A 22273-nucleotide genomic window follows, 5' to 3' on the forward strand; every position below is an offset into this window, starting at 1 on the left:
CTGGGATTACAGGCGTGAGCCGCAGCGCCTGGCCTGTTATCAGAAAATATTACGCAAGGTATTCTTATGAGTCCAGTTCAACAACAACAACAACAAGGACCCGAATCAGGTAAACCAGAGGCTTTGGAAAATAGAAAGGCCATCTGCAGCCGAGGCGTTGGAGCCTCTTGGTCCGGCCGGTCAGGTTGAATCATGCTGGCCCACCAGATCACATCTAGAAATTGTCCTGAGATCACAGATGGTTCCTGGGAAATGCCTAGAGCAGTGAATAGACAAGTTACTCTTGTTGGTGTTGGTAAAACCAGTTCTTCCTAAAACTGTCAGGGAATTTTTGAGGCATATATTAAGCTGATTTTTTAGGACTGGGGCTCAGAGTTCTTGGAAAAATAAACAGTTGACTGGAGCCATCACTCAAGTACATTTCATCAGCTAATAAATGGGCATGTTCTTTGTAAGGCCCAGAGCGGCCAATTTGATTTTTATAAAGAGCTTTTGAGCTTCCTCCTTTTGGAGGCCTTGCCTTTTAAAATAGCCATAAAATATCCCTTAAAATCTTGTTTCCTCCCATCTGAGTCCTGCTGCTGTATGCTCTTGTCATGACAACCAGAGACGCTGCCCTCACTCGAGACTGCACTGCTGGCATGGTTTCCCATTTCAGCTTCAATTTTGTGTTGAATTTCCTCAAGTGGATGCTTAATGATCCTTCTGAACAGATTGTTTATGCTGAATGAAGCCCTTCAGAGAGCATTTGCTCCTCCCTTTCTCCACTGCTTTTTGCTCGTGCACTCAGCTCACAGTTTTTGACTAAATGTTTGAATTTTATCCACCCAGCAGGCAGAAAAATAGAACTAAACCCTCCCTCCCACTCTCTGAAGTGCTGGGGAACTATCTCACTGGCTGTGAAAACAAAGGGCTAATGGGCAAACAACAGCCCCCATTTCAGGGCCCCAAAATAGGGTTCAGCGCCTTGTCTGTTGTTCCCTTTGCTCCCTAGATGGCTAACAGTTTGGAGTGGGTACAGTTACCGAGCATGGCACCTTACCAACTTATGACCTCATGTTGTTAGTCAGGTTTTCCTCCTTAAGACGAAAGACAGAAGTAGAGAACTTTTAAAATTGACTTATTTTTAAGGTATATTTTGGGATGGCAGGTATATCAGTTAGGATTAAGTTTGGCTGTGAATAATAGAGATCCAGAATTTCAGTGCTGGCTGGGCATGGAGGCTCACACCTGTAATCTCAGCACTTTGGGAGGCCAAGGTGGGAGTTCACTTAAGCCCAGGAGTTCGAGACCAGCCTAGGCAATATAGTAAGATCCTGTCTCTTAAAAAAAAAAAAAAAAAAAAAACAGTGCCAGTGGCTTAAATAAGATAGAAGTGTATTTATTCCTTTGGTAACAATAATAATTATGCCAGCTAACTTTTATGTAATGCTTACTTTATGCCAGGCACTGTTGTTAGCACTTTTCATATATTAACTAACTTATTTAATCCATAAAATATCCTATGACACTAGTACTGATATTACCACTTTAACAGATGAGGAATTGAGACACAGAAAGTAAAGCCATTTGTGCAAAGTCACATAGCTACTGAGTGACAGAGCCAGGACTTGAGCTCTGCAGCCTGGCTTCAGAGTCTGCTCTTAGCCATGTGCTTGCTATTCTGTCTGACAAAAAAGCCACAGGTCACTAGGGCTGGTGTGACAGCGATGCTCCTGTTGCCCTCAGGAACTGGGGCTTTTGCTCTCTTTTTACCCTGCCATGTGTGGTTTCCAATTATGCTTGTATTTGCATTGCAATGTTCTGGAATCCTAAAATGCCCAAGTTGGAAAAGACCTTTCAATTTATTATGGAGCTCTGGATCTTCCTTTGGGAAATGTGTAGGAGGAGTTGGGGTAGTTTTAGTCTCCATCCTTCCCTGTGGGTTTCACTTTTTTCCAACGACCCTATTTTCATAAAGAGGGAGCTGCTGCCTAGGATGGATTAGAAGTCATGCTCATGAATAGGGAAAGGGCTCTCCTCCCTTGTGCACCGTTGTGAGGCTAGTCCTGGAGAAGAGTCTGCCTGAGCCTGTGACCCAGAGCAGTTCTCAAAGGAGACAGTTCCTTGGGGCATTGTTTATGGTCATGAGAGTTGGAGGCAACCTGGGTATATCCATCCCTGAGGAAATGGATAAAGTGTGATGGAGGCATACCATGCAGCAATGAACTAGAGGTATGTACAGGAACACAGACTTTAGAAATGTAACATGAAGCAAAAAGTCAAAGGAAGATCCTAAGCCGGGTTTTACAGCCCAATGTCATTTAACTAAATTAATTAATTATATAATATTAAAATATAATATAAAACATAATATAAAATATTAGGTAAAATAATTTAAACTGTTAATATATAAATACACATTATAAAATATAAAATTATATTTACATAATTTTACTTTTATATAATGTATAATTATATTTAAATATATGTGAAATATAATTTTATATATAATTATATTTTAATATAGCTTTATATATGTAAGTATATCTATATAGATATACTTACATATATTTTAAAATATGTATGTATACTACCATATATAAGAAAACAAATATGTATATATACTTACATATATAAAAAAACAAAAAACCTACATAGTAAATGTTTAAGTTAGGATACAATAAAAGAATAAAAGGAATAATAGGAATAAAAGAAAAATAATAAAAAGAATAATAGGAATAAAAGAAAAATGATATTTCTTGGAAGAATTTTTAAATATGATTTCTCGGCTGGGCATGGTAGCTCACGCCTGTAATCCTACCACTTTGGGAGGCCAAGGCAGGCAGATCACCTGAGGTCAGGAGTTTGAGACAAGCCTGGCCAACATGGTGAAACCCCGTCGCTACTGAAAATACAAAATTAGCCAGGCATAGTGGCTCATGCCTGTGATCCCAGCTTCTTGGGAGGCTGAGGCAGGAGAATTGCTTGAACCTGGAAGGTAGAGGCTGCAGTGAGCTGAGATCGTGTCATTGCACTCCAGCCTGGGAGATAAGAGCAAAACTCTGTCTCAAAATAAAAATAAAATGTGATTTCTCAAATTGATCTTTATATGCTATCTAGATTTTTAGTTTCTGCAAGCTTAGTGTTGTTTTTACAAAGTCTTCTTTATTCTTTTTTGGTGATAAAAGGCAGATGTAGTCAATTGTGGCTCTTTTTTCCTAAAATACTGTGCATATAAAATGACTATAAAAATTATGCTTATTATAGAAATTTTGAAAAGTCCAATAAAGCTTTAAGAAAATAAAATCCTTCATTCGTACCACCTGGGGAATAAATACTGTAAACCTTGAGATGTTTTGTCTTTCCTCTGTGCTTATATAAACACATAAATATTGTATGCACAGTAAGAAAGTATGCCATAAATAATTTTTCCCCTCTTTTCTCCTTAATATTGTGGCATGCTTTTTTATGTCGTTACAAGTTCCTCATAAATTCCATCTAAGATAGCTATATTGTGCCTACTGTGTGCCAGGCACTATATTTAGCACTTTATATATATTAACTGCAGCTGGCCTTCAAGTTGAATTTTTTTTTTTTAGGTCATTCCTAGAGTCATGGCTTTTCTGATAAAGCACCCCACCCTTCTCAAGAGGGTTTTTTTTTTTTCAGCCTTGATGTTCATTTAAAAAATGTCTCTTTAAACAGGTGAGAATCCGAGAGTTGTTACATGTTTTCTCAAGGAGGTTCAGATATAGGTCTTAGTAACAATGCTTAGAAATGAAAAGGCTGGGGTCAGGTGCAGTGGCTCACACCTGTAATCCTAGCACTTTGTGAGGCTGAGGTGTGAGGATCACTTGAGTCCAGGAGTTTGAGACCAGCCTGGGAAACATGGTAAAAACTCATCTCTACAAAAACGACAAAAAATTAGCTGGGCGTGGTTGTATGCACCTGTAGTCCCAGCTACTTGGGAGGCTGAGATGGGAGGATCATCTGAGCCTGGGAAGTCAAGGCTGCAGTGAGCCGAGATCGTGCCACTGCACTCCAGCCTGGGCGTCAGAGTGAGACCCTGTCTCAAAAAAAAGAAAGGAAGAAAGAAAAAAAACGGCTAGATTCTGAATACATTTTGTCTAATGCCTGTGTCTCTGTAGCACAAGGGATTGCAGTGAACATCTGTTTCCAGAATAGGGGTTGTGGGTCTGAGGAGAAAAGCTGTCTGGTGGAGAACTCAAGGGCTTGATTGTTTCTGTGTGTGGCCTCTGACAGGCATACACAGGGGCCTTTCTTGTTGGGCAAACACAGCGCTTCTTACTACTTCACCTCTCTGTGACAGGAAGTGGGAGTTAAACACGGGCTAGGAAGGACACATCACATAGCCTTTTCCTTCTTCGGGTTTCTGGAAGGCTGCTTATGTTTTCCTCACTTGCATCTCAGACGAGACAGATTCTCACTCCTGTTACTCAGTGGGAGGTTTCCATGAGAAGCTAACAGATAGTCCTTTCCAAAGAGGTCTCGTGGCTAGATAAACTTGGGAAATGCTGGATAAACAAAGTTAAGCAGATTTACTTAATGCAGAATTTCTGTTAACTTCTCAAACCCTTTTGTGTGCTGTGATCTTTGCTAATCTCCAAGATGGGGATATCTAATGCAACATTTCTCAACCATATTTGTCTGTGGAACCCCCCTTTTTTTTGAGTGTTCTGTAGGATTGATGTTTTGCAGAACCCATCTTGAGAAATACCATCTTGTTGGAATTAAGTCCTAGAAGCACTCACAGGCTTGACTCATCTTCCTTTACATGCATACCTTCTCTTTTGAGTGGCAAGACTGTGGGTCTGCCTTATCAGAACTTGGGAATTCCATCTTTAAAATAAACTGTGGGGGCTTTCTGATCCTAGCTGTTCTCCCTATATATGAGTGTGAGTGTGCTAGACAGCTCACTGAGCTGAAATCAAAGAAATTTTCCAGGCCATCTTCAGGGATCTGAGTATAATTCATTGAACATGAGACCTGAAGTATCATTTTCTAAAACTGAACGAACAAATGCCAAGGAAGAGAAAGATATGTTGGACCTGATGGGACTAGCATGAGAAATGGCCTGTCCAGTGTTGTAGTGAGATCTTCAAGAGCAAATATGTTCTTGAAGGGACATATTTGTCCACCTGACACAGAGAGTAGAGGGGCAGGCCCTCGTTTCTTAACATCAGGTTAGCCTGGTCCTCACTTGGCCTTAAAGACCCCATTGAAGACACTCGAATCTATCTTTCTCTCTCCATTTTTAGATAAGACCTCTGGACTTTCTTCACCTTTTGTTTTACAGAAGAGGATGTGGAGAACTTTGACGTGACCAACTTGTCTCAAGACATGCTGCGAAGCATTGAGGCTGACAGCTTTTGGTGCATGAGCAAGCTGCTGGATGGAATCCAGGTGAGCTGCTTCTGTCCTTGTGGGAACAAACGTCTAGGTCCAGGGGCTCCCAGCAGGCCTTTGGTTTCTTTCTTGCTCTTCTGTATCAGGCAGGACCACCCACCCACCCACTGTGGCTCCTCCTCCTTTTCATCCATCTCTATCCTTCTTCGTTAGCTTTACAGCTTTCAGACAGCAATGGTGGGTCGGGCACGGTGGCTCACGCCTGTAATCCCAACACTTTGGGAGGCCAAGACTGGAGGATCGCTTGAGCTCAGGAGTTCAAAACCAGCCTAGGCAACATAGAGAGACCCCTTCTCTACAAAAAATTTTAAAATTAGCCAGGCGTGGTGGCATGTGCCTATAGTACCAGGTCCTCAGTGGGCTAAGGTGGGAGGATCGCTTGAGCCTAGGAGGTCAAAGCTGTAGTGAGCCATGATCACACCACTGCACTCCAGCCTGGGCGATAGAGTGAGACCCTATCTCAAAAAAAAAAAAAAAAACAGTGATGGTGTAGTGTCCCTTGGAGTCTGCAGAAATCTCCATGTTGCCTCGACTTCGTCTTTGGAGTAGACTGCTCCTTTCTGCTCTGTACCCCAAGCACATGGGTTTGCTTCCACACTGCAGGGCTCCATTGGGCTTTCCCCCCACACTGTTGTTCTGTATATTTCTTTGTTTCCCAGAACACTGTCACTGGCCATTGGTACTAGCTTTGGAAAATGGCCTGAACTTCTAAACGTGTTTCAGTGAATGTCAGGTGATAACACAAGTTAGAGTCCATGTTCATCCTGGGCTCTGTGTCATTTGCAGGATAACTACACCTTTGCACAACCAGGAATCCAGAAGAAGGTGAAGGCACTGGAAGAGCTTGTCAGCCGGATTGATGGTAGGTTCAGAGGGAGAAGAGTTCTCTAGCAATAGCAGAGTTGATTCTGTTATGAGGCGGTTGTGCTTGTGGGTCCTCTCCTCAGCTGTCTTCCTAGCCATGACCCTTTCCAGCGCACTGAGTGCTGCTGGCAGCACCAGGATCCTTCCACATCTCAGCAGGAAGGCGAAGTGAGAACTGTGCTGTTATATCAAGTTCTTCTTTCCCCTTGGTTTCCTATCACCAGGCTCTATCGGTTCTCCTTCAGCAGCTCTCCTCAGTACGCCCGTTCCCCACTTCCCCAGCCACAGCTCTGGTCCAGCTTCCTCCTCAGAGGGCTTGCCTTCTCCATACTCTTCTCTTCCAAACTATCTGTCACACAATTGCATCTTTCTGCAGCTCTGTTCTGGCCACGTCCCTCTTCTGCTCTGAAGCCTCCCATAGCTCTCCATTGCCTTCAGCATCCAGCCTGTCGTCCGGCCTTGTCCTTCACGTTATGATGTAACTCAGAACTCCTGGGCTTGATATGGGGTCCTCAGGCCTGGCTGATACCCCAGCAGGACTTTATACAGCTTCCCAGGACTTGTGTGGGGTGGGGAAATTGAGATGTGGCTCTTCCTAAGGCACATGTCTTTGAGGAACAGCCTTACAGGAATTCCTCAGCTTTGGCCTAGAGTCATAGAATGTTAGAACGAAAGGACAACTCAGGAAGCTCTGCTGTTGACTGATGTTTAAGTGAGGCGTGGGGAGAGAAGTCGGTGGGATCTCTAACACTAGTGAAGTTGTAGTAGCTCCCATAGGACTCTGCCTGTCCTGACACCAGCTAACAAATGTTATTCCCAGGCTTTCCTACTCATTGGATTTTCTGCTTCACCCAAGCAAAGCCTTTCTCCCCTACCTGCTGCCCACCCCCACCCCCAACATTGTATATCTTTCTCTCTTCTTTCCCAGGTTCTCTTTTCATGAAAACCTTCATTGAGTTGTTCCACTCACTCTATTTTATGACTTAGCATTTCAATCTTCTGAACCCATTTGTTTATTCACAGTTACTTCCCGTATGTCACATGTGGAATTTTTTTTCCGCTGTGTCTTATCACCCTGGCCCAGCTGTTAGCCCTCACGTTTGGGCCCCTTGTGCAGGTCTCTTGACATCCCTCAACCGGAGCCTAGCACAGAGTGTATGCTGCCCTCTTCTGGGGGATAAGCTGGCTGCCAGAGGCTGGTCATCAATCAAGTTCCAACAGGCAGATGCTGTGGTTTCTGCCACTGTCTGCCCTATCCTTATTTTTTCCGCCCTTACAAATACGTGATACATAAAGGCATAATACTTTGGAATAGTGGATTTTTAAGTATATATATCTTGGATGTTTCTTTGCATTGTAGAAGTAATACTTCCTCATTAAAAAAATTTAAACAGGTTGGGGACGGTGACTCACACCTGTAATCCCAGCCGAGGCAGGAGGATCACTTGAGCCCAGGAGTTCAAGACCAGCCTGGGCAACATGGTGAGACCCCATCTCTACAAAAAATTTAAGAAGTAGCTGGGCATGGTGGCACACAACTGTAGTCCCAGCTACTCAGGAGGTTGAGATGGAAGGATCACTCGAGCCCAGGAGGTCGAGGCTACAGTGAGCCAAGATTGCACCACTGTATTCCAGCCAGGGTGATAAGGTAGGAATCCTTCCTCTCCTTAAATTCTTCTCCCCAGAAATAACTTGTTTTTTGAGATGGAGTCTTGCTCTGTCGCCCAGGCTAGAGTGCACTGGTGCGATCTTGGCTCACTACAGCCTTGACCTCCTGGCTCAAAGGATCTTCCCACCTCAGCCTCCTGAGTTGCTGGAATTATAGGTGCGCACCATGACGCCTGGCCAACTTCTGTATTTTTAGTAAAGACAGGCTTTTGTCATGTTGCCCAGCCTGGTCTTGAGCTCCTGGGCTCAACAGTCCGCCCACCTCGGCCTCCCTAAGTGCTGGGATTACAGGTGTGAGCCACAGCACCTGGCCATAACCATTGTTAATAGTTCTTCTTTCAAGAATTGTTTGAAATATTTACCACATTCCAGGTGCCATTGTAAGCACTTTACTTGTGTGTTCTCATTTATCTTCCCTGAAACCCTCTGAGGTGTGAATGATTATTCCCATTTTATAGGGTAGGAAACTGAGGACAGTAATTTAGAAAACAATCCCACTAAGCATTATTTGGAGAGCTGTCCTGTGGAACAGCAATCAGGTTTGTTTGGGCTTGCCTGAGAATATCACACGAACACCAAAGGGTGGGAGTGAGGAGGCAGCTGGTTTTGCTGAATATGGTGAAGCGCTTTCTGGTGAATCACTTCATACATCAGTGGAAGAGGCTTCCCTTGAGTGGAGTTTGTGAGCCCGTTTCGCTGGCAGTGTTCACATCCCTGCTGGCTAGCCATCTGGCGGGGATGCTGAAGAGGAGTTCCTCGCCAGTAGGAGGGTGGCCAAGGTGACCTCCATGGTTCTTTTCGGTTCTGGCTTCTTCTCTGATGAGTACTAAGGTTGGGCAGCCAAGTGAACCTCATTATCCTCTGCTTTGTGGCCAGAGCGGCCCCACAAAGGAAGCGGGGCTCCTAGAACATCACTGGGGGATGTTAAAATAGTTCTGTCTGCTGGGCTGGGTTAACCATGCAGTGTTGCTGTGAGATGATGGAATCAAACATAAAGGACAGTCAGATGCCTGTCTGCCTCCTCTGTGTCTGCTTACCCATGGGAGGGGGCAGTAAGAAGTGGGAGCTGCTATTTTGGCTCCTGTGGCCCTTTCAGGGTCCAGTCCCCTAGGTTGATCCCCAATGATGCTTCCTGTTTCAGAGCAGATACATAATCACTTCAGGAGGTACGAGGTAGAATACCTGCAGTTTGCCTTCCGCTGGATGAACAACCTGCTTATGCGGGAGCTTCCTCTTCGCTGCACCATCCGCCTGTGGGACACATATCAGGTAGGAGGGATTCCCCGGCCTCTCTGTGCCAGGCTGTCTCTGAGGTGTCCAGCTCCCTGCCATGTTGTGGAATGTAGCTGCTTAGAAGCTTCCCCTTCTCCCCTTTTCTACTTCCATGTCTGCTTTAGCCTCAGGGCAGGGCCTTTGCTAAGTCTCTTCAGAACTCCATCTCCCCAACCGTGAAAGAGTTTCCCACCTCCCAGAAGGAATGGAACTGAGAGGACCAGAGCTGAATCCTTGTCAGGGCTGGGAAACCTAACTCTATTTTTCTGCTTCCCAGTCTGAACCAGAAGGGTTCTCCCATTTTCATCTCTACGTGTGTGCAGCCTTCTTGATCAAGTGGAGGAAAGAGATCTTGGATGAGGAGGATTTTCAGGTGAGTGGCCAAGAGCTTAGTGTGGGCAGGGAATGAACATTAGAATGGGAGTTAGCCCCTCAGTGGGCAGCGCAGACAGAAGGTGCCATAGCAGGTACCTGGCTGGGAGTAGGAAGGGAGAAGGGGTGCTCTGAAGGGGTCATCCCTCTTAGTTGCAGGAAGTCACTGGAGCCCAGGGGTTCTTCAGTGTGAGAAGGGTGTTTGTGCCAGAATGGCTGCAGAGTGACTGGGCAGGCCTAAGAGATCTTTCAGTCATTCACTGACAAGCATTTATTGAATGCTTGCTACATGCCAGCACTGTCAAAGACAAAGGCTATATTAAGAAGTGAAACAGAGAGGTCTCTGTTCTCATAAAGCTTACATACTCTGATAGTTGTGGGGAGACATACAGTAAATAACATCTTAGTAAATAGTAAATTGAAAAGAATGTAAAGGTGCTAAGAAATAATATTTTTTTAAAAAGTAGAGCAGGGTAAAGGTTTTATTAGGTGGTAGAGAAGGGACAGGTTGCAATTTCGAATAAAGTAGTCTTGATAGGTTCACTGAGAAGGTAACATCTGAGCAAAGACCTGGGGAAGGTGAAGGAGCAAGCCACGTGGACATCAGCAGGAAGAGTGTCTAGGCAGAGGAAACAGCCAGTGCAGGGGCCTCAGGCAGCAGCATGCCTGAGCTATGGAAGGAATCATGACGGTCACTGGTGTGGCCTGGAGCAGAGTGATCCAAGGGAAGAATAGGAAGAGGTGAGGTCAGAGGAGTCACAGGGACCCAGATCACAGAGGACTTTGTAGCCACTGTAAGAACTTTGGCTTTTACTCTGAGTGGAAGAGGAACTCTAAGAGCCATGAGTAGAGGAGAGTGGCACAATCTGACTTAGTTTCAGTAGGGCCACCCTGGCTTCTATGTAGACTGTAGGTGTGGGCAAGAGTGGAAGCAGAGACCACCCAGGATGCTACTGTAATCCTCCAGATGAGACATGAAGGTGGTAGGACCTGGATAGTGACAGTGGAGGTGTGAGAAGTGGCCAGATTTTGGATCTGTTTAGTAAGTAGAGCCAACAAGATTTCCTGATGAATTGGGTGTAGAGTACAACAGAAAGGGGTGAGTCTGGATGGCTTTACAGTTTATGGAGAAGGCTACAGGATGGCTTTACGGTTTATGGAGAAGGCTACAGTGGGGACAGCAAGAGTCCAGCTTCAGGCATATTGGATTTGAAGTACCATTAGACGTCTAAATAGAGATGCAGACTAGGCAAATATATCTTGAGTTTGGAGTTTGAAAGAGAGATCTGGACTGGACCTATAAATTTAGGAGCCTTTGCCTAGATGCTACTTAAAGCCGACACACTGGATGAGATCCCTAAGGAAGTAAGGATGGACAGAGAAGGGGACCAGGGCCCAGCCTTGACACACTCTTATATGACTACATGAAGAGGTCAGGGAGCAGAGGTGGCTGAGAGGGGATGACCAGCAAGAGTACAGCCTCCTGGAACCCCTGGGTGGGGGTGCTTCAGAGTCCCTGTGTAGAAAACTCAAGAAGGGCCTATGTTAGGTCGTGGGTGGGCTAGGAGCTGTTCCAGGGTCAGGGAAATAAGGATTGAGGAGATTGTCAGGCTCTCCAGAGAGAATCATTAGGGTTGGGGGTGGCGAGTGTATTGCTTTTATGCTTTGCACGTTTCTGAACTGAGAGGTTTTTTGGTTTGTTTGTTTTTAATAGGTATATACCTCTTTTAAAAGCAGGGGGAAAAGCCAGAGAAAGTTGAATGCTTTTCTAAGTTCTAACTAATAACATAGATGTTCTGAAGAGTGGCAGCGTCTCCATGTGATCCCTGAGCATTACCACTCTGTGATTGGTGTTAGGGGGCAAAAGAACAGAAGACTATTTAGTAGATAGATGGAAAGACAGGACCCAGCTTGCCCAAGTAAGGGCTTTGGAAGAAAAAGGAGAGCAGATGCATTGACTTCTGTGAGTAGATGCTAGCCATGGTGCCGAGGCTTCAGGCCACTGATTAAGAACCATGGCTTCTGCCAGTGAGCAGCATGTGTGGCATTCCAGGATAAATGAGGACAAGGGGCTGGAATGGCTGTATGCTGGGATGAGCTATCCATTTGGATAATGTGGTTGAGGTGGAGCCGGATAGTAAGAGCATGAAGTTTAATGTAGTTATCATGAGCCAGGCTCAGAGCTTTGCCATATGTGATAAAAGTGCTTCCCAGATCAGCTCAGGGAGGTGCAGATGATTCCTGGAACGGCTTTTAGCAGTTCACAATATCGGCAGAACAGAGGACAATACTCTGTGACTTTACAGCTATGTTAATCCTAGAGATATTCTTTACTGGGTAGCATTTTCAATTATCTGGTAGGTCTGAGGTCTTTTGGCAATACCCAACAGAACAGCATTGGAAGCTATTGTCTGCTGCTGTATTAACACCTCGATTAATCCTGTTTGTGGAAGAGTCTCACATCTTTCTTTTAGACAAAATAGAATGGGTGATTAAACTGGATAAGGTGAAAAGTTCCTCCCACCTCCATAGTTCTAAAATTCTATGAATGATAAAAGAAGAAAATGTGCCTGAGTGTTAGGCTAGACAGGCAGTGTCCTTTAGGAGACAGAATCGTGGCAGAGGTGTGAGGAACAAGGGCACAAAGCATTGTGTAAGGTTGTGAACTGTTGGGTGTGACTTTTGCAGAGAAAGTAGGCACATGTATCCTAACTGCTGAAGGGCTGCTTGTAGTGAAATCACTGTGAAGGAAGCTCTGTAGATGAATACAGGTATTGTAAAAAACCAAACATGTCCAGCCTAGGAGAGAAGTTTTAGGGCTAAAAGCCACGTTAAGTGACTCAGAGAAAAACCAGCTGAAGTGGTTACAGAAATAAAAGTGGTAGTTGCAGCAGTTTTAGCAGACCAGCAAACTGGTTACACTTGAAGAACAGGGAAAAAGAGCCAGATATAAGGGGAGCCAGTAAGGGGTTCAGAGAGGAAGCAGATATCTTCCTGTCGAGGTTAGGGACTGTGCAGAGTAGTACAGTGGTTAAACCATGGTCTTTGGAGCCAGACTGCCTGGGGTCGGATCCCAGCTCTCACACTTTCCTAAACATGCAGCTGTAAGTAAGTAACTTGTTTCTCTGTGCCTCCGTTTTCTTATCTATAAATGGGGCAATAGTACCTACCTCCTTGGGCTATGATGAGAATAAAGAAACAAATACATGTGAGACAGTTAGAATAGTGTACTTGATATATAGACCTCGAAACAGTGAGCTTATTATCATTAATATTAATACTTCCTTTAGTGTATTCACGAGTCCTGGAAGCAATGAGGCGAGCTTTAAAAACCCACTTTTCTAATTAAGTGGTTTTTAACATAATGAGTAAACCATACAAGGTTCATACTGAGGGAAACTGGTTTGGAGAGGAGGCATCAGAGTACACAGGGGCAAAGGGCTGGGTCCCAGCTGCGACAAAAGCCCCCAGCAGGAAGGGTGTGTGCTTCTCCCTGGCCAAGCAGTTGTCTAGGGCCGCTGCCTGGCAGAGAGGACCAAAAACTGACAAAGGAGATCACACTGAGAGGTTTCCTTCCTGAGACCGCTGGGCAAAGGAGCCTGAGGCACATTTGCACATAGTACTCTGGGAGCAGAATGGCTGGATCCTCCGGGGCCCATGGCGGCTTGAAATGCGAGCTGCCAGCAGAGCTGGGCCAAAGCCTCTTTTGTGGTAGGTGGGGACTCTTGACAATTCCTGCCCTCAGCCTGGGCTAGTGTAATAGAATCATAATAATATGTTAGGTTGAATCATATGCAGTTGTTTTTGTAGATTAAAATGGTTGAATATTGGCAATTTCGTGAGGCTCAATCTAATAGCAGCTAATTCTTAGCTCTTTGAATATACAGGCACTATTCTAAATGTTTTCCTGTGTTAATTCATTTCATCCTTGCAACAATCCTACAAGGTAGGCTATAATACCCCATTTTACAAATGGGGAAACTGTCATAGCAAGATTTTTTTTTTTTAAGTAACCAGGCCAAGGTCACCTGAGTGAGTGATAGAGGCCTGGAATCCACTCTCTGAACCACTGTGCTTTGCTGCCTGTCAGTCCCAGGCCTGCCAGATGCTTCCTGGAGCTCTTGAGCTAAACTTACATGGTGGCTGTTCCCAGGCAAGGATCTGCTTAGGTTTCCACCTCCCTCAAGATTTCTTCTTCCCCATCTCTCCCCCTACATTGGAGGTTGCTAGCAGGCTTTCTTCTCACAAAGAAACATTTAGCAACAACAACAAAAACTTGTTGTTTTAAAACAGAAAAAGAATTCCTCCCAGGGTCTTCCTTGTGACCTCCTCCTATTCTGGCTTCTGGGTTTTTCTCCTTCCACTGCCAGAAAGATCTGTGATCTCCTGCTGCCCTTTCATGCTCTCCCTCCAAGTGGCCTGAAATCACCTAACACACATCCCTGGGGGAAAGCAGAGGCTCTAATGCTCCAGGGTGGACTGCAGCAGGGAGCCCCCAGGGCTGGTGCAGGTTATGGGTGAAGAGCAGCTCTGGGCCTGTCTGTGGAGTCCTAGAGCCTGCTTGGGCCCTTGTGGAGCTCTCAGGCTTCTGTTAGATCAGTGGCTGGGGAGGCCGTGTTGACTGGGGAGGAGCATGAGTCTCTGAGACACAAGAAGTGTTCTCTGTTTTCATCTGGGTGGTGGTTAATTGGGTGTGTACTTATGTAAAAAGTCATCAACCTGCATGCTTAAGATTTATGTCATGAGTCCACCCTCAAAAGGTTGGGAGGAAAGTAAATGGTGGAGACAATGTAAGAGCGCTCGAACCTACCTACCAAATAGACAAACAGATGTTTTCTACCCATTTTGATGTGGGTCATTTTTACATAATCACAATTCATTACCACCATGTACAGTTGTGTACTACTAAGGAAGTGAATGGAGCTTCTGTTACCCAGCAGTGAGCCTGAAGAGGACTGTATCTGCCCAGAGGACAGGGCCATCTGGGCTAGCAATAGGAGGCCTGTCAGGGCCTCCTGTTGCCACTCTGGTCCTAGAAAAAGGAATTAAGAGGCCAGGCACGGTGGCTTATGCCTGTAATCCCAGCACTTTGGGAGGCCACGGCAGGCAGATCACCTGAGGTCAGGAGTTCAAGACCAGCCTGGCCAACGTGGTGAAACTCCGTCAGCCAGGTGTGATGGCACACACCTGTAATCCCAGCTACTCGGGAAGCTGAGGCAGGAGAATCGCTTGAACCTGGGAGGCGGAGATTGCAGTGAGCCGAGATCGCGCCAGTGCACTCCAGCCAGGGCAGCAAAGTGAGACTCTGTCTCAAAAAAAGAAAAAGAAAAAGGAAGTAAGCAAAGGGAACTTTTGAGGGAACAAGGCTGGAGCCTGTGAGTGCTGAGAGACCTGCTATCCCCATAGGTGTTTGTAATAAAAACATGTTTTTATTCCCAACACCCATTGGCAGAATATGCCATCAAGGCAGGTTGCAGTTGTCAGACTTGGGGAAGACTTCCCAAAGCAGATTAATGTCAGACCTCGGGACAGGAACTGGTTGAGTGAGTTCTGTGATGAGGAAAGGCGTGACAAGCCCCCTGTGGTCAGTGCAGCACCACATAATTACAACCCAAAACCAAGGGGTTACAACGGGGAGCAGGGGAACACCTCCAGAAGTCAAAAATTCACTGCACGTGTAGACGAGGATGAGCTGTGCCCAATTGTGGGCACTTAGATGAGCAGCAGGCAGAAACTCTGTACAGAATAAAGCAACCCATAGGAGGCCTGAAAACTGACTCTAGGATAATATTTCTATGAAGAGCGTGTGCCTGAGTCAGAGGGGACAGGCGCCTGAGCAAATACCTGGTCACTCTATTCTAAAAAGTCATCTCGGGAAAGCAGCAGCAGCAGCAGCAGCAGCAGCGAAGCCCAGAACATGGGAGCCCAGGAAGATGTCAGCAGGCGCCAGCAAGGCCTCAGAGGGCTCAGGATGGAATTTGAGAAGCACCATGCAGGGCACTCTGAGGACTAATAATCAAAGTTTCTTCAAATGCATAAAAAGACGCCAGTCGCAGTGGCTCATGCCTGTAATCCCAGCGCTTTGGGAGACTGAGGCAGGAGGATCGCTTGAGCCCAGGAGTTCGAGAGCACCCTGGGCAACATAGGGAGACCCTGTCTCTAAAAAAAATATTTAAAAATTAGCCAGGCATGGTGGCACACACCTGTAGTCCCAGCTACTTAGGAAGGTTGGGTGGGAGGATCATCTGAGCCAGGGAGGGCGAGGCTGCAATGAGCCATCAGTGGACAACAGAGTGAGTCTCAAATGAGTGAGTGAGTGAGTGAAATGACAAGGGGGTCAGCTGGAAGAAAATGTTGGAGAGATTCCCACTCTGAAGGTTTCTTTTGTAGGAGACAGGTCAGGGTTATTAAATAGTGCTAAGCCCATGGGATGTTCCAGACCTCAATAATAAAGTAAATGTAAATAAATCCCTTGAACCAGATGGCATCCACCCACCACTTCTGCAAGAACGCAGGGGTGCGATTGTGGAACATTGCCAAATGGAGGCCCTGTCTTTACAGACATTTGGTGAATTGCCAGTTTGAATCCTTCACACAAGGGTTCAGAGGGAACCCTGGGAACTGAAGATCTTTCTGCCCAAAACAAGCTGGTGTGAGAAAGGGCACGGTTCCTAGACATGTGAACAAAAACAAGCCATTGAGGGGAACTCTGCACAGCTTTCTTTGAGAGGAAACTTTGCCAAATTCCTAGATTCAGGAAGAGCCAATGAATAAAAGTTTGACTCTCAACAAGCTTATATCATAGGGACATGTTTTTGAAAAGTTGTATTGGGACCAGAGGAAATGTTTTACTACCTCACTGATTCTCAGAATAGAAGAGGTTTGTTTTAAAGTATTTATTTGACTAGAAAGGCATTTTTACATGCTTGAATACACTATACATTTGCAAAGAAAGTTCCAGTACTGCAAAGTAATTCTAGATACAGTATCTTATTTAGTAGCACATATTTAATGTTCTTTTGTTGCTCATCATTATACATCCTGTCTTTGGTTGTGCCAGCCCTTATTGCAGAGTAAAATTAGTCAACTCTTAGTCACCAGCTGGGTCACACTGGTGGCTGGGAAAGACCAAGAAGAGGCAGAGGAAGAGGTGGCACCGATGATAAAAATCCATTCAAGAATTTAGCTGTGACACATCTACAGCAGGTTCAAATCTCTCAGCTGTAAGACAAACTGGATACTTTATAAGGACTGTGGCCTATTATGCACCAAAATGCCTTACTGAAATTGTCTGGATGAGCTGCCTGCTGGGTCCAGTGATACATTAGTAAATGAAGAAGTTGAAATAGAAGGCTAAATATGCTTTGGATCACTTGGCAGTGTGACACCAATATGGCATCAAGTCTTACTATGAGTCCAAGGACTTAATGACTAAATAAAATTAAAAATGAACCAAAAAAAAAGTGAATGCTTCTAGATTTCCTTCAAACAGCCTCTTTTATGACTTCTCTTCTTTTTGTTCCTTCTACTTTATGCCTTACTTCTCTTCTCACACCAGGGCAGGCAGTATATAGTCTAGTAATTATGAGCACATGCCCAGATTGGGCTCAAATCCCTGGCTAGCACTACCCTGTGACCCTAGGCAAGTTCCTTAACCTCTGTGCCTCAATTTCCTCATCTGTAAAATGGAAGTTAATATGTATCTCATAGAGTAGATGTAGGATTAAACAAACTAGTACAAAGTACATGTGAAACATCTAGAGCCCCATCTGTTATGTAATAAGTGCTCAATAAATAATAAATGCCATTATACTGATTATCTTTGGTGTTCTTCCTCTTCCTCCTCAATTATTCTCCCACCTTTATTGGACAGTCTGCAGTGGAATTTTCCTATACCTTTCCCTTTTCAAAGTCTCTGCTTATTACCCATTATCTTTACCTTTGGCCTCTTACCTAATTGTTTTTTTTCCACCCATCACATGTGGCTCAAAGTCCTTCTCTGCCATATTGCCTTTTCCTGTGTGAATTTTCAGCTGGTACCTGTGCCTGGCCCTTTTCTGCTATTTCAGCCATTTCCAACTGTTTTCTACAAAGGGTGTTTGCTCCCTTTCTATTAATTGGGAATCTCTTTCTGATACTTGCCCTACAAGCTTTCTCCTCCTCCTGACTATAGTATCTCATCTGACTGCATGTGATACTTAAGTGCTCCCATGAACTGGCTTTGTAACAAATCTTCAGTTGTTCCCTGCCCCGGTAGTGTCTCTTCTCTGCCCCTAGATAAAAGCTCCTGATTTGTGATTAGCACCTTCATCCCCCAGCCATAATTATCGTTTCTACTTTTTTTTTTTTTTTTTTTGAGATGGAATCTCACTGTGTCGCCCAGGCTGGAGTGCAGTGGCACAATCTTGGCTCACTGCAACCTCTGCCTCCCGGGTTCAAGCAATTCTTCTGCCTCAGCCTCCCATGTAGCTGGGACTACAGGGGCACGCCATGACGCCCAGCTAATTTTTTGTATTTTAGTAGAGATGGGGTTTCACCATGTTAGCCAGGCTGGTCGCAAACTCCTAAGCTCAGGCAATCCACCCACCTCAGCCTCCCAAAGTGAGTTTCTACTTTTTAATCCACTGGGCAGGGTTTCCCATTGTTGCAGCATGAGGATAGCAGGTGGTAGACTAGGGTCGGGGCTAGAGGTGGGGATGTTGCAGTTTTAGGCGTAGCCACCAGGTGGCAGAGTGATTCCTTACGGCTAAGCATCACTTCCCTTGGGGGAAGTGGGGACATTCACTTGTCCAGGGGTGGAATTATTTGGAAGCTTTTGAGAGGTTTCTGTTAAGACTGGAAGAATTGGAAATTATAGGTAGATCTCATCTCAACAAAGAGTATTCTCGGCTGGGCGCGGTGGCTCACGCCTGTAATCCCAGCACTTTGGGAGGCTGAGGCAGGCAGATTACGAGGTCAAGAGATCAAGACCATCCTGGCCAACATGGTGAAACCCGGTCTCCACTAAAAATGCAAAAATTAGCTGGGTGCGGTGGCGCGCACCTGTAATCTCAGCTACTCAGGAGGCTGAGGCAGGAGAATCGCTTGAACCTGGGAGTTGGAGGTTGCAGTGAGCCAAGATTGCCGCTGCACTCCAGCCTGGTGACAGAGTGAGACTGCGCCTCAGAAAAAAAAAAAAAAAGTATTCTCTTCTAGAGAGCTATGTCCTTTGTTGGCTGTTCTTGTTTGTTATCAGTTTGCGAGTGTATGTAACCATCATAGAAAAATTTAGAAAATTCCAGTAAGAAATCTTAGGCTGGGCACAGTGGCTCACGCCTGTAATCCCAGCACTTTGGGAGGCCGAGGCGGGCAGATCCCGAGGTCAGGAGATTGAGATCATCCTGGCTTAACGGTGAAACCCCGTCTCTACTAAAAATAAAAAACAATTAACCAGGCATGGTGGCTCATGCCTGTAGTCCCAGCTACTCAGGAGGCTGAGGCAGTAGAATTGCTTGAACCTGGGAGGTGGAGGTGGTGGTGAGCCGAGATCGTGCCACTGCACTCCAGCCTGGGTGACGGAGCGAGACTACGTCTCAAAAAAAACAAAAAAAGAAATCTTACCACACAGAGGTGAATATCACAAATTTAAAAAAAATTGATTAGTATGCATTTTATTTTATGTATTAATATTTAAAACCATTATTCTGAGGAGATTGATGGGGTTCACCAGACAGCCCAAGAGTCTAAGGTACAGAAAAGACTGAGACCATTATAAAGAGAGCCTGCCTAACTTAGGATACAAGTTGTCTACCTGAGGAGAATGTTAGCAAAAAGAGGCAACACCTTTTCCAGTTGTTGTGGGATAGGCACATGGTGCGGGAAGGAGGTAGGAAGCAGCAGAGATGAGTAAAAGGGGCCAGAGGCCAGGGAGTACATGGTGGCATGGGGGTGGGGGCATGTAGTATGGTCCAAGGTCAACATTTTAAAAAATAAGTTGAGATAGAAATGATGGTTCTCTTTCAAACAAAACAAACAAAAAAAGCTTTGAGGCAGACAGGACTGAGGCCAGAATAGAACCAAGAGGGAATTACTCCTGTGAGAGTGGAATATTCCAAAGATGTTCCGATCAGCTAAAGGCAGAGTTTTTAAAAGCAGAGCATCTGCTGGGTTGAGTGAATATCAATAACTGGTTGAATAACTGGTCTGGTTGAGTGAATTTCCGTAATCATGTGACTGGAGGGGTTTGCCTGGAGGGTTGGAGAGAGCAGATGCCAGCAACCATGGAGGGGAGAGTGGGGACCTTGGGATGTGCACTCTTCCAGGGGTTCACCACCATCGTGACGGCTTTGAGTTCTGTTCTCGGGCTTGGGGATCAAAGGGAAGACTTTGCATTAGCAAAGTTTGTTTTTTTTTTAAATGAGAATATTTAGTGCTGGTAGAGATCTAGGGAAATGGGCATTTTTCTGGAATATATTTTCTGGTTGAATGTTAAAGACCTTTAAAATGTTTGTGGCGGGCCAGGCACAGTAGCTCATGCCTGTAATCCCAGCACTTTCGGAGGCTGAGGCGGGCGGATCACCTGAGGTCAGGAGTTCGAGACCAGCCTGGCCAACATGGTGAAACCCCATCTCTACTAAAAATACAAAAATTAGCCAAATGTGATGGCTAATCCCAGCTACTCGGGAGGCTGAGGCAGGAGAATCGCTTGAACCTGGGAGGCGGAGGTTGCGGTGAACTGAGATTGTGCCACTGCGTTCCAGCCTGGGCAATAGAGCAAGACTCTGTCTCTAAATAAATAAATAGATAGATAGATAAAAATAAAATGTTTGTGCCCTTTGAAATAGTAATTTCATTTCTAGGAATTTGGCTTAGGGAAATAATCCAAGATAAGGCTTTGTGCATAAAGATGTTCATTATAATTTTTTATAGTGAAAAACCAGAAATAATTAAATGCTCAAAACAGGAGGATGTAAATTCTGGTACATCTTACATCATGGAAAATTCTTTGGATATTGAAAATATCTACAAGGAATTTTTAATATTAGAGGAAATGCTTACGGTAAATGCTGCATAGATTCAAAATTATGTAGAGAAAATATTTTAAGTATGTAAAATATGTAGGAAAAGGACTGGAAGGAAATATGCCAAAATGTTTTAAAATGGCTTCCTCTTGATCGTGAAGTTATGGGTAATTTATTTTCTGTTTTTTTTTTTTTTTTTACTTTTTAGTAAACAAAATTTCCACAGAGTAGCTTCACCCAGGCTGGAGTGCAATGGCGTGATCTCGGCTCACTGCAACCTCCGCCTCCCAGATTGAAGCAGTTCTCCTGCCTCAGCCTCCCAAGTAGCTGGGACTACAGGCGGCCACCACAATGCCTGGCTAATTTTTGTATTTTTAGTAGAGACGGGGTTTCACCATGTTGGCCAGGCTGGTCTCGAACTCCTTACCTCAAGTGATTGGCCCACTTCGGCCTCCCAAAGTGCTGGGATTACAGGCATGAGCCACTGCGCCCAGCCCAGAGTAGTTATTACTCAAAAAAAAGTTATTTCATAACACAATAATACACAAATATTTTATAAGATACATAAATATAATGAGAGAAAAGTGAAAGGCTTCCCTCCCAAAGGGTAACCACTGTGAACAGTTTCCCACTTCTCTAAAATGTTTATGTGTACATGTACATACACAAATATATTGTTGTGTTTTTTCTTTTACCTAAGTGGAATCATACTGTAAATATTTTTCTGCAACTGCCTTTTTTATCCTTTCCAAAATGTCTTCTTTATCTTCATATACTGATACATGTAGACCGGCTTCGCTTGTTTCAAGTGCTGCCTTGCATCTCATGATGCAGATAATCCATGGTTTATCTCACCATTCCCATATTGCCAGATGCTTTTCTAGTATCCTTTCTCCACTATTTGAAGCAATGATGCAGTGAACCTTTGTACACACAGTAGTGTGACTATTTCCCTAGGATAGAGAGTTAGAAGCAGAGTTGCTGGATGAAAGACCATGTGCATTTCTTATTTTGATAGATATGGTATGTATTTGTTAAGATGATATAAACTTGTCTACTGTAACCAAGACCTCAAAATAACAGTGGCTTAAAACAAGAGAGTTGTTTATTTCCCTTCAACTAACAGTCTAAGTGTAAGCAGTCCAGGGCTAACATTATGGTTTTGGAGTGTTAGGGACTCTGATTTGTCTTATTACTCTGCCATCTTCAACAAATGCTTTAACTTTATGGTCTAAGATGATCACTTCTACTCCTCCATTCATATCCATTTTCTAAGAGGGAGAGAAGTTTAGAGCAAAACCTAGAAGTTACACCTATCATTTTTGTTCACATCCAGAATTGGCCAGAACCTAATCGTATTGGCCACACATAGCAGTGATGTGCATTGGGCAGTTTTGTGCCCAGCTACACTTCTAGTACTAAAGGAAGAAATCTCATAAAGGATGCACAAGACCTTTACACTGAGAACTGCAGAATGCTGCTGGAGTATTCGGATCAGCTAGGAGCAGGGTTTGTAAGTCATCATAGTGTGAGTGGCCACTGGCATTAGTGCGTTAGCTATTCACATTGCTAGTCTGTTTTCCCATTTGGCTGTTTGCCTTCTTTCTTACTGATTTATAGGCAGTCCTTATGGATTACACATATTAACCTTTTATCTTCTATAGATGTTATAAATATTTTGTCCGTTT

The 22273-nt window shown here is 44.5% G+C and overlaps 1 protein-coding gene across 2 annotated transcripts in view; it reads left to right on the forward strand.

Moving 5' to 3' along the window:
• TBC1D22B (TBC1 domain family member 22B) overlaps nt 1–22273 on the forward strand; it is a 74753-nt gene that overhangs the window by 49742 nt on the left and 2738 nt on the right. For both annotated transcript variants that reach the window (XM_003818889.5, XM_034962006.3), the window contains 4 exons: nt 5300–5406; nt 6196–6271; nt 9083–9210; nt 9491–9586. In XM_003818889.5, coding sequence (XP_003818937.4) covers nt 5300–5406; nt 6196–6271; nt 9083–9210; nt 9491–9586 — 407 coding nt within the window. The remainder of the gene's footprint in view (nt 1–5299; nt 5407–6195; nt 6272–9082; nt 9211–9490; nt 9587–22273) is intronic.

This window comes from Pan paniscus, chromosome 5, assembly GCF_029289425.2.
Source record: "Pan paniscus chromosome 5, NHGRI_mPanPan1-v2.0_pri, whole genome shotgun sequence".
Lineage (NCBI taxonomy): Eukaryota > Metazoa > Chordata > Mammalia > Primates > Hominidae > Pan > Pan paniscus.